The sequence below is a fragment of the Globicephala melas genome, chromosome X, assembly GCF_963455315.2.
Source record: "Globicephala melas chromosome X, mGloMel1.2, whole genome shotgun sequence".
Classification (NCBI taxonomy): Eukaryota; Metazoa; Chordata; class Mammalia; order Artiodactyla; family Delphinidae; genus Globicephala; species Globicephala melas.
In genome coordinates this window covers 93,680,422-93,694,436 of record NC_083335.1, presented here as the reverse complement: position 1 = coordinate 93,694,436, position 14,015 = coordinate 93,680,422, and the positions used below count along the sequence as shown (strand labels likewise).

The 14,015-nt window shown below is 50.3% G+C and overlaps 1 protein-coding gene across 2 annotated transcripts in view; it reads right to left on the bottom strand.

Annotated features, from left to right (window-relative positions):
* SRPX (sushi repeat containing protein X-linked) overlaps positions 1–13,143 on the bottom strand; it is a 99,424-nt gene extending 86,281 nt beyond the window's left edge. Inside the window, exon 1 of one of the 2 annotated variants that reach the window (XM_030834892.2) lies at positions 13,015–13,143. In XM_030834892.2, the coding sequence (XP_030690752.1) occupies positions 13,015–13,111 (97 nt within the window). In that variant the 5' untranslated portion in view covers positions 13,112–13,143. The remainder of the gene's footprint in view (positions 1–13,014) is intronic. The other variant, XM_030834893.2, reaches the window with a different exon arrangement.
* Positions 13,144–14,015: the final 872 nt, after the last annotated feature.

Sequence of the window (14,015 nt, the reverse complement as noted above, 5' to 3'; positions counted from 1 at the left end):
TCACCTCTGTTTCCTGGCAAACGTGGTGCTTCTGCTTCTTTACAATTCTGCTCAGAAGGCGAAACCACATCGAGAAGCTGCCTCACCTCCATTTAAACAAAGATACAGAAAAGATCTGGGCAGCAGAACTCGGGGGATTCCTCTCACCTTCAAGCTCGAGCCTCACTGCCACTGGGATTTTCAAACTAAGTGACAGTACAGCATTGACAAACTCTCTGATGGCAAAGAAATGAAAAGCGTTCACCTGCAGGTCCAAGGCTGTAACACCACTGGCCCTGATAGCAACGGAGAAAGTTCTAGAATGAAAGGGAGGGAGCTGAGCTCTGAGAAGGAACGCACAGCTACCCTGGGCTAAGAGGCTCTGTCTGGGGACAAACCACTTCCTCAGATCTGAAAGCTTCCTGAGACTTTCCATGGACAGAAAGAGGGCCACTCACTGTGGGCAAGGGCACCAGCAAAAGCCACTTGGACCTCACTGACTTGGAAAGATGGGTTTGGGATTTGCACGAGGAAATTCTGCAGAAGAGGAAAGAAGAGTATTCTGAAAGGAGACAATGTTTAGAGGAGGAGAGAAATACATCCCAATGGCTGCTCCCAGCTTTCTTCACATTTTAATACACAAAAATGTTGCAAAGAACACAACGTTTACAACAGCCAAACGTTGGCAGCTTTCAACTGGAGTAAACTTCTGTTAACCAAGTAGGCACAGAACTGCCTAGCAGGCCAGAAGTGGGACAGATGGTGTTACCCAAAGATTTTTTTTTTTTCGTTCTTTCCCCTCTTTATAGCCTGCAGTGCTCACTGCCACCAGTAAATGCTCCAGGCAATTCAATGTCATCTTCCCAAAGGACCTGTGCTGAAACCCAAAACACAGTTCCCTTTAAAAACAACAAATAAGAAACACTAGTCTATTAAGATGCTGTGAGAAAATAACTTGGAAATGTCCACACCAGTGGTTCTCACACTCGAGCGGGCATCAAAAGCACCTAGAGAGTTTGTTACAACACGGTTGCTGGCCTACCTTCCCCCAGGCCCAGCTTCTGATTCAACAGCTCTGGGGTGGGGCATGAGAATTTATGCATCTATTAAGTTTGTAGGTACTGCTGTTGCCGGTGGTCTGAGGACCACACTTTCAGATTCTGTGGTCCTTGTTATTTGTTCTCTCCCAGAGGGGAACAATTACGTTAGCATATCGATGACCCGGAGCCATCCTGCAGTAAAGAAACCTACGGAACTTATTTACCATGCATTCTGCTGCCCATAGAACATCTAGGAATCTCTCTGGGAAGCAGCGCTTCAAGGAAGCCACTTTGGGAAAATGTTCTACTAGGGATGGTCCTGACCAGCAGAAAGATCACAGGCTCCTGAAGGAACAGCCACCAGCAAGAGGCAGACGGCCAAGTCAAAGCCTCAGCAGCGATCGGGGTAAGGGGCAGTGAAGGGCTTCAGGCCACACCATAGAGCAGGACTGTGGCAGGGCAGCAGGTCTGGAGAGCCCCGAGCCTGCGGTCCAGAAACCCATGCAGCATCCAGGACGTCTCAGGAGGTAGCCAAGGCCAGTCTGCCTACAGCTTTGGATCAGGACCCTAGGCCTTGGCCAAGAATTGGTGAGAATAAACGGTCCCAGTTTCTAGAGGCTATCAGGAGGTTACCAAGCCTCAAACAGAGAGAATGAAACACCCAGTTATCTGTCAGATAAATGTGTTCAGGGTTAGTTATAGCATGCGGGCCTAGGCATCTTAAAAGACCCCCTGACTAAGGCCGAGACGAGTCCTGAGCTGAGCATCATGGTGAAGGCGCAGGAGCCACAAACACTTAGGGATCTTGTTAAAGGGAGGCTCTGATTTCATAGGTCTGGTTTCTACATGACTGTAGAGCTCCCTGGCCAAGCAGGTCTCAGTCTATACTCTGAGTAGCAAGGCCCTAATTAAGGGGTTGGCAAACTATTTCTGTCAAGAGCCAGAGAGCAGATACTTTCAGCTTTGCAGGCCATATGTTCTCTGTCACAACTACTCAACTCAGCCACTTATCACCAAGTAGCCACAGACAACACCCAAACAAATGAGTGTGGCTGGGTTCCAGTGGCACTGATATCTAAATTTCAGATAACTGTCACGTGTTACGAAGTAGGCTCCTTTTGATTTTTTTCAACCACTTGAAAATTTTAACACCATTCTTAGCTCACTGGTCATACAAAGCCAGGAGTTGGGGTGCTGTGGCTTGGCAAGACTTAGTTTGCAGACTCTCCCCACCCCAGGTCTGCCAAAGCAAGACACACAGAGGAGGGGGGATCAGGGAAACCTCATCTCACCAGACTCCCTGGGTAATCCCGATGAAGCCTGTCCAGATATTGGGTTGGCCCAAAAGTTCGTTTGGGTTATTCCATACCATCTTACGGAAAAACCCGAACAAACTTTTGGGCCAAGCCAATACCACTGCTGGGCTGGGAACTACTTATTCACTCAAAGCCCTGAAACGGTGGGAGGGCCCCCCTTTTAGTGCTAACAGTTCAGCCTTCCTGACTTGCCCAGTTCAGGGGGGGTTGGGGGGCTTCACATGAGGGGTGGGGTGTGCTGTCCTGACTTCCCCATTGGTGTCAATCTCACCCATCCTCCAAGGGGCTGCCTTCTCCCTAAGCCCGGCGGCGTCGGTCTCTGGCACAAAGATGTGTAGCCCCTGTGTCTTTAAGGGTTGGTCAGTTGCAGAAATTCTCAATCCCAGGACAGGGTTTTGCTAGAGAGGCAGGGACCGCCCTAATCACACTCGTGTGGCCTTTTTTTTTTTTTTTTTGCGGTACGCGGGCCTCTCACTGCTGTGGCCTCTCCCGTTGCGGAGCACAGGCTCCGGACGCGCAGGCTCAGCGGCCATGGCTCACGGGCACAGCCGCTCCGCGGCATGTGGGATCTTCCCGGACCGGGGCACGAACCCGCGTCCCCTGCATCGGCAGGCGGACTCTCAACCACTGTGCCACCTGGGAAGCCCTGTGTGGCCTTTCTTAAAGAGCTGCAGTTATTTCTAAGCTGCAGCTGAGCTGCTGGGCAAAGGCACGTGAGGACCCTGTTACCCATCACCGAAGATGTGCTTTGCTACTGCTGGCCGCACTCCAGGCAGGAGGACTTCAAAGGAGATGAAGTCGAGTGCACCCCGAAGAGTTGGGTTTGTTTTTGAGTTAGAAGAGGGAGCAGAAAACGAAAGTCTGTACACGCTTATCTCAGGAATGTCGGGGACTTAGGAAAGGAAGTCTAGAAGATGCCATGATGACGGCAAAGCCAAGGGAAGAAGGGAGAGAGGAGGGAGGACAGCTATTTGGAGGCCCTTATAAACAGGCCAGCCACTCCGTCTTGGCAAAGGGCTGAATTCACCCAGCGGACCAGTCCTTCTCAAATTTCACTGTGTATAAGAATCATCTGCGGGACCTTGTTGAAATGCATACGCTGATTCACTAGGTCTCGGGTGGGGCCTGAGCTTCTGACTCGCTTGCTAGGCTCCCAGGTGACCCAAGGATTCAAGCTCGCGAGGATGCCGCTGACACACAAGCACAGCTTTTTGTTTTGTTTTTCTTTTTAATAGAAGCAAACTGTCAAAGCACATGGCGCCCATAGCTCTTTCCCACCTGGGGCTGAGCTACGGACACCCAGGACTGCAGCATAGATGGGTGTCCAGGGAGTTGTCTACACCACAGCACCCACCATCACACCCGTCCAAAGAGCAGGCGGGGTCTCACACCGTGCTGCCCTCCACTCTTTAAGTCTTGAGTTCTGGGCCTGCCTCTCTATCCTTTTCCTACTCAGCACAAAGTCTGTCCCCTGACCAAGCCCTGTGCCCACGCATTACACGTGCCTAGACAAGGCATCTTTTTCTAATCCACCCAAAGGCACCTTATGGACTAGCCGCGCCCTGCAGCCAGCAGTGAGAGGGTGGCAGGCATCCTTAGATGACTCTCGCCAATATCCTGCCACAGCTGGCAGCACAGACACTGCTTTGTCACTCAACCCTTGAGTGGATGCTGTTAATGAACTGAGCTTTCATGACATCACTTAACCAAAAAGACAGATAATCTCAAGAGCTGATAAAAATGTAGAGAAATCAAAACCATCACACACTGCTGGTGGGAATGTAAAAGGGTACAGTCACTTTGGAAAACAGACTGGCCGGTCCCCAAATGGCTAAACACAGAGTTACCATATGACCCAGCCATTCCACTCCTAAGGATCTACCCAAGAGAGATGAAAACATAGTCCACACAGAAACTTGTATATGAATATTCACTGCAGCATTACTCGTAATAACCCAAAAATGGAAGCAACTCAAATGTCCATCAACTGATGAACAGATAAAATGTGGTCTGTCCATACAATGGAATATAATTCAGCCATAAAAAAGGAGTCAAGTACTGATACCTGCTACAATATGGATCAATCTTAAAAACATTATGCTAAGCAAAAGAAGCCAGACACGAAAGGATACTGTGTGATTCCATTTATATGGAACGTTAAAAATAGGAAAATCGAGAGACGGAAAGTACTTCCGCAGTTGCCTAGGGCTACGGAGAGGGCGTGGGGAGCAATGGCTAAAGGGTGTGGAGTTTCTTTGGAGGGTAATGAAAATGTTCTAAAACTGTGATGGATACACAACTCTGAATATACTACAAGTCACTGAAGTGGTTTAAATGGGGAAATGGTATGTGGATAATATCACAATAATGCTGTTAAAAACAGCATGACCTATCAGCTGGGGTGCTCAAAGCAAGTGGCATAGAGAGGGATCCTTTGGGACCTCGACAAGACGGGGCAAGGGCTAGCTCTGGGGCAGCAACTTCTCAGAGCCCTGAGGAACACCCAAGCAGCCCCGGGTGTGAGACTCTGAGATTGCGGCCAAGTGTTGGTATGAACAACCACGCGGAAATACACCAGGGCGCGGCTCTGGGAGTGCCCGAGGTGCCACTGATCCTTGCCTGCCTATCCCTGGTGCCCGGCCCGATGCCTAATGTGTAGTGGCTGCTCAGAAACTGAACTCTGTCCCTGCCTGTGGAGGAAAGGGAATCCTGGAGTCGGGGGACTGAGTTCTAAGGCCAGCTCTGCTTCTAACTCCCCGTGTGACCCCAGACAAATCCCTTCCACTCACTGAACCTCAGGGACTCATCACTGAGACGTGGGGAGTTCCGTCTCGGGCGCCCTCCCAGGCTGAGATGCCACATGAATTAGGTGGCCCATGCAGGGGAGCCTGGATGTGGATGAGAAGCTCCTGTGGGCATCTAGATAGAGCCCGAGACACCCAATCAGCAGGTCAGTCCCGGCCAGAGGTGTGCTCCCTTACAGATTTCACCGAGACCCACCGAGAGTCCCCCGGGGGCCAGGCTCCCTGCTCGGCCACAAGGGCACAGAATGAACAAGACCCCAGTGCCTGCCCACGTGGCTGAGGCCGTCGGGTCCGTGAGTAGCTCCTGGTGAAATAGTATGACCCTCCTCTTTGAAAAGCGGACTTCGAGTCGAAGTGGAAACAGGATTTCAACCTCAGATATTTAAAGGAACCGGAGACTTTGTGTGGCAAATGCTGAGTCAGTGGCAACAAGTCTGTCAGAGTTCCTAGAGGGAACGGCCACACTGGGGGCAGAGTCTCAGAAGGCCGGGGACGTGGCCAGGCCACCGCTTCCTCACCCCTCCACCAGGGGCCTGCCAAAGCTCGGCTCAATTCTCGCTCGCCCCGTGGCCCTCATTGAACCAGTGTTTTGGAACATTCTTGAATCCCTGGGACTGGTAGGGTCATCAGCTCAGCCACCCACACAGCTAGCGGCAGGCCAGAGGCATTCAGCAGAGGGTCCTGGGCTGCGCTCGGTATGGAAGAGATAGATGTTCATCAGCCCTAACTGGGCAGACGCTGCAAAGAGCCAGTGACAACAGGGGGAACAGCATGGAACCCATCACACAACAGGTCACTGTAAGAGCAGGGCAGAAGAAACAGGGCAAGGATCTTCCAAGGCCAAGGCAGAAAGTCCACCCCCAAATTCTATAATTGGATCTATTACTCATTTAAAAAAAAAAGCTTTAAAACCAATATACTCAATTTACAACACCAAACCTCTGGGATAATCCAAGCCACTATGTCCAAACCCATTTATCTTCTCCCTGGAGAACAACGTATAAAGAGGCATGCAGTATGAGCTAAGGATTACGGGGCAGTGAATCACTCAGCTCGGGAATGATGACTCCAGAAGTTTCTGAGCCTAGAGTGTGCCCGTAAGACCCACGTGCAACCAATTATCATCTGGGCAACTTGGGAGCTCAGCAAAGCTACCAGCGACTTTTCTCTCAAAGAAGCTTTATCCTTAAATCTTTTATCTGAAAAATCCTGCCCCCTCCCCCCAAAGTCCCTGGTGTTTCTAAGTGTCCTAGAAGATTGTCCTGGGGCGATTTGAAATTCAAGAGCCTCAGCAATTAACTATGCTCCAACTTGTTGCCTGTCCAAATGGATCTTTCGTTCAGAGTCCTGCCAATTGCCTCTGATACCTCGCCTTTCTTTCTCTTTGGGGATTAGCAGCTTGGAAATTCTGGTTAAATCCTGCAGGGATATTGAAACAGAATGTGTTGATTCCCTGTCACAATTACCTCAATCATTCAATCAACCCACAAATATCCACTAAAGATCCTGCCCCTAGTCCCAGACACTGTGCTAAGTGACACCGTGCTGTGCCAAGATGCCAGCCCAGACCTGCAGGTAATTACCACCTATGATTAGGACTGTTTTGTTTGGTGTCGATTTTTAAATGAGGAGAATGGGAAATTGTACCGCTGGTTATAATTCCGGAGGCCACCTGATCATTGGTTCAAAGTTCCCCTACTCTGGCAACTTCATCGTACTTTCTATGTTGACTTTTGTGCCCATTAAGTGCACATTCTCTCATAGAATTCACAAAAGTATCTGGTGAGGAGTGATTTTGAATTGGGATAGGGCCTTCTCCCCAGAAAAAGAACACCCACACAGATTTTTGTTTCCAATTTCAAAATGTTCTTAGAGAAGGAAGCCCAGAGACACCCTGCATTAACCTTCCTTGGGCCTGTAGTTGTCACTACCACTGGCATCAGCATCGCTCAACATCACTCTGCAATCTCCGGGCCCAGGGTTCCTGCGTGGCTCCTCTCTGTGCTTCACAGGGCTTGTGGACCCATCTGTGTTATAATATTTACCCCCATGGATAACCTGGTGTCTATTTCCCCACAAGACAGAAAGCTATTGACAGAAGGAATTCCCTACCGTTTTCATCCTAGTATCCCATGCACTCCATCCTTCCATGTCCACTTTAAAAAGAAAGTCTCTGGATAGAGCCAAGGTTCCAAGAGAGCAGGCAGAATTCATATATCCAAGAGAAAGATCCAGGCTTAAAAGATGCCATAAACAATGGCCAATAAAAGCCGACAGTCAAGAAATCACACAATCAAGAACTGAGGACTAATACAACATTGTAAATCAACCATACTCCGATAAAAGTTAAAAAAAAAAAAGAACTGAAGGGCTGGCTTGAGAAATTCCTTATGAACTGGAACCCAGGCAAGGCGATTATTCACACTGCTATTTGGAAATGAATCCTTAACCTGGGTATTGATCATAATTTGGCTGCTAGAATTTCAGACTACGTTACAACCTGGCAAGTCAACCTTCTTCTCGTGAAACTCGATCTTCACTTTCAATTACCCATTTGAGTTGCATTCTCTGAAAGGGGAATTGATGTAGCACACATATTTGCGTTGACTAAGGAAACCATTCAACCCCTTTGGAAGGGGCTCTAGCAAAGCGGCCAACAAAAATAATAAATGCAAACTCCGGCTTGTGGCTGCAGTGTCTCTCATCTTACAAACCCCAGCGGAGAAGGTTATTGCTCAAAGGGAGGGTGTTCACGGATTTAAAAGCAAACGTCTACAGCCAGCAAGGCATCGTCCCTGTGTATGTAGGTTCATGGTGGCACAAGCCCTGTTTACCTGCACGCGTGTTTCTCTCAGCTCCTCCGGCCAATGGTCTGTCACCCGAATTGCAGGAACTATTAACTCGATAAGTACAAATATCCACTTGGCTCCAGGGTCTTGGCTAGGCACCGTGGGAAATACAGAGGGGTAAGACAGAGCAGTGCCCTTCCTTCATGAGCTCAGAATCTACAAGCGTAAAGGAATGCATAGCTCATTGTAAGGTATGGCATGTATGATAAATATCACACGAGAGATATGAAACACCGTGGGTGTTTAAAGGAAGGCAGAAGCTTCCCAATCAAAGGATCAAGTAAAAGTTTCATCGAACTGGGGGGTGTCGCTGGACAATGGGCAGAATTTAGACACACATGTGGCTGCGGGGAAGCATTCCAGGTGCAGAAAGCAGTAATCACCAAAAAGAGGGAAAATGGGACTCCAGGTCCATAAAAACAGGTAGTCTACTTTAGCCAGATTTTAGGAAGCCAGGAGAGAAGGACTGGAAAATTAGGCTGTGGCCAGCTGCCCTGTTTTTTTTTTATAAATTTATTTATTTATTTTATTTTTGGCTGTGTTGGGTCTTCGTTGCTGCGCACGGGCTTTCTCTAGTTGCGGCGAGCAGGGGCTACTCTTCGTTGTGGTGTGTGGGCTTCTCACTGCCGTGGCTTCTCTTGTTGCGGAGCACGGGCTCTAGGCGCGTGGGCTTCCGTAGTTGTGGCACGCAGGCTCAGTAGTTGTGGCTCGTGGGCTCTAGAGCGCAGGCTCGGTAGCTGTGGTGCACGGGCTTAGCTGCTCCGCGGCATGTGGGATCTTCCCAGACCGGGGCTCGAACCCTGTGTCCCCTGCATTGGCAGGCAGATTCTTAACCACTGCGCCACCAGGGAAGTCCTGCTCTATGTTTTTGAGTAGAGCAATGCGATCAAAACAGTACTAACGTTGCCTCAATTTTAAAAATTAGAAATAAAATGTTAAAAAAAAACAGTACTGAAGTAAAGCTGTACTTAAAAGAACAGTATCTGGCCATAAAAAGTAGAATGAGTTGCTATAAGAGAGACTAAAAGTGAGAATGTTATAGAAATGACCAAAAAGAAAAGGGCAATATTTCAACTACAGTGTGAAGAAGGTCTGAAGACGGTGCTTTAGCGATGGTTTCTGGTGTCTCTTTCAGCTCACAAATCTGGGAAATGAGGAACAGTAATAGCAGGATACCGTACTGAAAGTGTTATCAATAAGAAAATGCCAGTTGAAAATGCCCTGCTCTCCCCAGCATTTTCCTTTTTAATGCAGAGGAATTTTGTCAGCTGATTACATGTTTTAAACCCAAATAGAAATATCTAGCCTAACCTGCTCCTAATGTGACTTTAATTGTATATCCTGAGCCAGGTGTTCAGTTCCTAATACTTATCTCCAAATGTGGCATTTTAAAAGACTGCTTTGGCTGGTGTGCTCTGGTTTGGCTTTTAGCCAACCCCACTCGGTTTTCCTGGCTGGTGAAACCACACTACTTTACCAGTTTTCTCCAGGCATCAGATTCATGGAGCCTTTCTTAGTTGGCCATAGCGTTCATCCTCCATCTTCAGCCTTGCTTGCAGAAGGAGGTGCAGTGAACCTCCAAAATCTCAGATGTAAATGAGGCTTCAAGAGTTCAGGGCTTCCCTGGTGGTGCAGTGGTTAAGAATCCGCCTGCCAATGCAGGGGACACAGGTTCAAGTCCTGGTCCGGGAAGATCCTACATGCCGCGGAGCAACTAAGCCCGTGTGCCACAACTACTGAGCCTGCACTCTACAGCCCGCGAGCCACAACTACTGAGCCCACGTGCCACAAGTACTGAAGCCTGCACGCCTAGAGCCTGTGCTCCACAACAAGAGAAGCCACTGCAATGAGAAATCCGCACACTGCAACGAAGAGTAGCCCCCGCTCGCCGCAACTAGAGAAAGCCCGTGCGCAGCAATGAAGACCCAAGGCAGCCAAAAATAAATAAAATAAAAAGAGTTCATTTAAGAACATAATAAAACGGAAATGCAAAGCAAAACCACAATGAGGCAGCGCCTCACACCTGTCAGAATGGCTATTATCCGAAAGACAAGAAACAGCAAGTGTTGGCAAGAATGCGGAAAAAAGGCAACCCTTGTGCACTGTCGGTGGGAATGTAAATTGGTGCAGCCACTATGGAAAACAGTATGGAGGTTCCTCAAGAAACTAAAAATACAGCTACCATATGATCCAGCAATCCCTCCTCTAGGTATTTATCCAAAAGAAATGAAAACAGGATCTCAAAGAGGTATCTGCATCCCCATGTTTACTGCAACATTATTCACGAGAGCCCAGTTACGGAAACAGTCTAAGTGTCCATGAACCGATGAATAGATAAAGAAGATGTGGTATACACATACAATGGAATATTATCCAGCCATAAAAAAAAGAATGGAACGTTGCCATTTGCGACAACATGGATGGACCTAGAGGGCATTATGCTAAGTGAAATAAGTCAGAGAAAGACAAATACCGTATGATCTCACTTAATATACTGTGGAATCTAAAAAATGAAACAAACAAGCAAAACCTAAGCTCATAGATACAGAGAACAGACTGGTGGTTGCCAGAGGGGAGGGGGAGTGGGGAGTGGGCGAAATGGGTGAAGGGGATCAAAGTGTACAAACTTCCAGCTTTAAAATAAATAAGTCATGGGATGTAATGTACAGCATAGTAACTATCGTTAATAATACTGTATTGAGAGTAGATCTTAAAAGTCATCCCAAGAAAAAAGAATTTTGTAACTACGTACAGTGATCGATAGCAACTAGACTTACTGTGGTCACCATTGTGCAGTGCATACAAATATCGAATCACTATGTTATACACGGGAAACTAATGTGTTATATGTCAATTATACCTCAATAAAAGCAAAACCAAAGAACAGAGTAAGAATACTATCTTATAGGCATACAAACGCAATCCAACACAGACAACTTTGCTATGAATTTTCCATACATTTCATGTGGGTTTTTATAGACACTGCGTCTTTGCTAGGCCACAAAGAATAAATCAGAGAGCCAGAAAAGCTGCATCAGATTCAAAGATGGAAGAACTCCAGAGACCTTCTAGAAGTGGGAATGGGAATGATTTACTCTCTCTCTGACAGATTTGCTATTAAATCTCAGATGTTTATATAAGTGGGGGAGGGGAGATGCCAATGGGGCCCTAGATCCCCATCTCCCTCTTTCAGAGGTTCCTGATTCCAGGCCTCTTACCAGAGACACAATGTCCACTTGCTGAGAGACTGCCTCTGAAATGATCTTCAAAATCTCTCTGTCACACAGCACTTAGGGTGAACTCAGCTGACATGATTCGCCTCAGGACCCACAGGCCTAGAGAGTCTCCCCTCCCCAGCCTTCCGAAACCTCTGGCTTGGACTGAAATACCCTCCGTTGGAATCAACAGCCCCAGCAGAGCACATTTCCTGAAAGACCTCATTGGGATGTGCCAACTTGGGGGAAGCCTGCAGGCTGGCGCCAGAGGGAGCTGGGCCAGCCAGGGCCAGTTCCCAAAAGTAGTGAGCGCCCAAGCTGGAAACCCACGATTCTGTGGGTGGCTGGGTCCTGGCAGCAAGCTACGCTGTATAAGGGTAGAAGCTGAGGGAAGGAGAGCAGAGGGCAGGGTGAGGGAAGGGAGGAAGGTCAAATGGAAAGAGAGAAGAGGCCCCTTGACTGAGGAAGGCTCTGCCAGACAGATGTACAGGCGGCTTAGAGACGCCTCTCAGTTCAGCAGGAAAGGCTGCTTCTAGCTTCTCAACTTCTCCCCCTGCACCCTGTCCAGTACTGGCTTGCCCCTCCCCTCTACCTTCATATTAACCCGACTCCTGCTTGGGGGGTGGGGGCACTAACCTGCCCGGGGAACAGGGGGCTGGCCCTTGCCTGGCACAGAGGATAAAGTCTCCTTTCCACTTTGCCCTGAATCAGTTCCTACCAAAAAGCTTAACACTTACAACAGTTCAAAACGCAAATGTTCCTCACTTTACACGTTTGATTCATTCATTCATAAGGGGATGTGCAAGGAATTTCCAGCAGCCATCCCTACATCTCCCAAGCATGCCATCTGGGAACCCTCCCCCCTCCATCCTTCACCCAGAACTCGGTAGGTTCGTTTCTCAGACCCCAGACTTAAACCACCCACAGTGTTGAAAGTAAAGCCAGATATTTGCCCGCCACGTCACCCACTTTCCCATTAACACTAAACTAAAATGTGTCCATGGATTTCCTCTCCGGGGCGACAGGGGTGCATCCATGTTCCCCAGCTCCCCCGAAGCTCTTTGCTATCTTAAGACTCTTGGATGAGAGAGTCAGCTGGACCTTTTTAAAGGGCATCTCCAAAGAAGGTTTTGTCCACACCAGAAGAGTTCTAATAAGTACCAGGGTCCCCTTAGATGCTACAGACCACGCCCCCCAGCAACAAGAAGCCACACCCCCTGTCTAGCAGAGCCCGCGTGTGTAGTCCTCTTTCCCTGGGGCTAACCAAGCGCCTGCCACATGTCACCGCTCTCAGCTGGCACCTCTCTCCCGGAGGTGCAGACTTTCTCGGAATCCCCAGCAGGGGGGGTTGGGGGATGCGGGAGAGGCTCCGCCCGGGCCTTCCACGAGAGTCTTTTACTGTGGCTCGTGCCCTGCAGCCCCAAGGGGTGGCCTGGGGCCTCGAGTTGGAGGGGGTAGGGGCTCCTTCCAGGATGAGCTGCCAGCCACCTGGTCCCTGGCCGCAGGCAACTGTGTGAGAGGCAAAACTCCGGCGGGGTGAGAAAGTAACCCGCGGCCAAACTTCTCCTGGTCGCCTCCAGCGCCAACGGGGGTTTGATTGGTCCCCCTGGAACCCCAGGCGCAGAGGGTCCTCCAGCTCACGGCGCCCGGCGACGGGATGACAGTCGGCTCTCCCCTCCTGGTGCCCGGACGCGAGCCCCGTTCCGCGTCCCCCGCTCCCCCGGGCGGCGAAAGACGAAGTCCGCGCAAACAAAGGGCGCCCCGCACCACCCCCCGGCGCCCAGCTGGGGAGGCTGGCCCGCCTACCCTACCTGGGAAGCCGCGGCTCGGCGGGACTCGAAGCAGCAGCAGCAGCAGCAGCAGCGGCAGCAGCGGCAGGAGCGCGGGCCGGAGTGCGGGGCTCCCCATGGCGCCCCCGGCGCTGCGCTCGGCTCGGCTGCGCGGCGCGCTTCCCGGGGGCGGGAGGAGACCAACCCGACCGAGGGGCTGCGCGCGGCTCGCGGAGGCCAAGCTGGAAAACTCCTCCTCTCGCCTGTCTCCCTCCCTCCCGCCCGCCCGGGGCCGGCCCTCCTTCCTCCGCCTCCCCGGAGCGCTGGCGCGGCTGGGGCTCCGACCCACCCCCCTCTTTTTGTGCCAGCGCTTCTTCTGGAAGCGGGGCTGACACTCCCGCACCCGCTCTGGGGGCCTGAGCGCGCCAGGGGCGTGCCCTAGCAAACCAGATTATCCTAAAATATCTTTTTGTTCCCCAATTGCGCGCCCTTTCACCACGAATACACACACTGGTGGCCCAAACACCTCCCAGATCCGGGGCCCCTACCACAAGGTCATCTGTGCAGAAAGCTACGTGAGTCACACGGAAAGAGAAGGGTTAACCGAGGGGGTCCAAGAATGGCCCACCGCGGCAGGTTATTATCGCCAAGTTCGCGGGTTTGACCCTTCGGACCACGCCCCAAGTTCGGCGTCATTATGCCCATCCTATCCAAGAAGGAACGACGCTTAGAAACTTGCCCAGGTTCATGGTTACGGGCAGAGCAGGGATTTGAACTTAGGTGTGTGGCTCTGCCAGCGCCAACGTCCTTGCTACGGCTTTTTGGTTTCTCTTTTGCAAGGGAATGAATCAAGAGTTCGTGCCGGCTGCACTGCAGTTTGGGATGGGGCTTGAAGTACTCTTTCTAGGGTCGGCTGATGGGCGAGCACAAGGCCCAGAAAGTTCCCCGCCCCACCCACAGCCTCGGGAATCCAGCTGGTGTAGTTTACTGCAACCAGATTTCCCCATTTCCTGGATTGTTCGCAATCACTCCTAGGACACCAC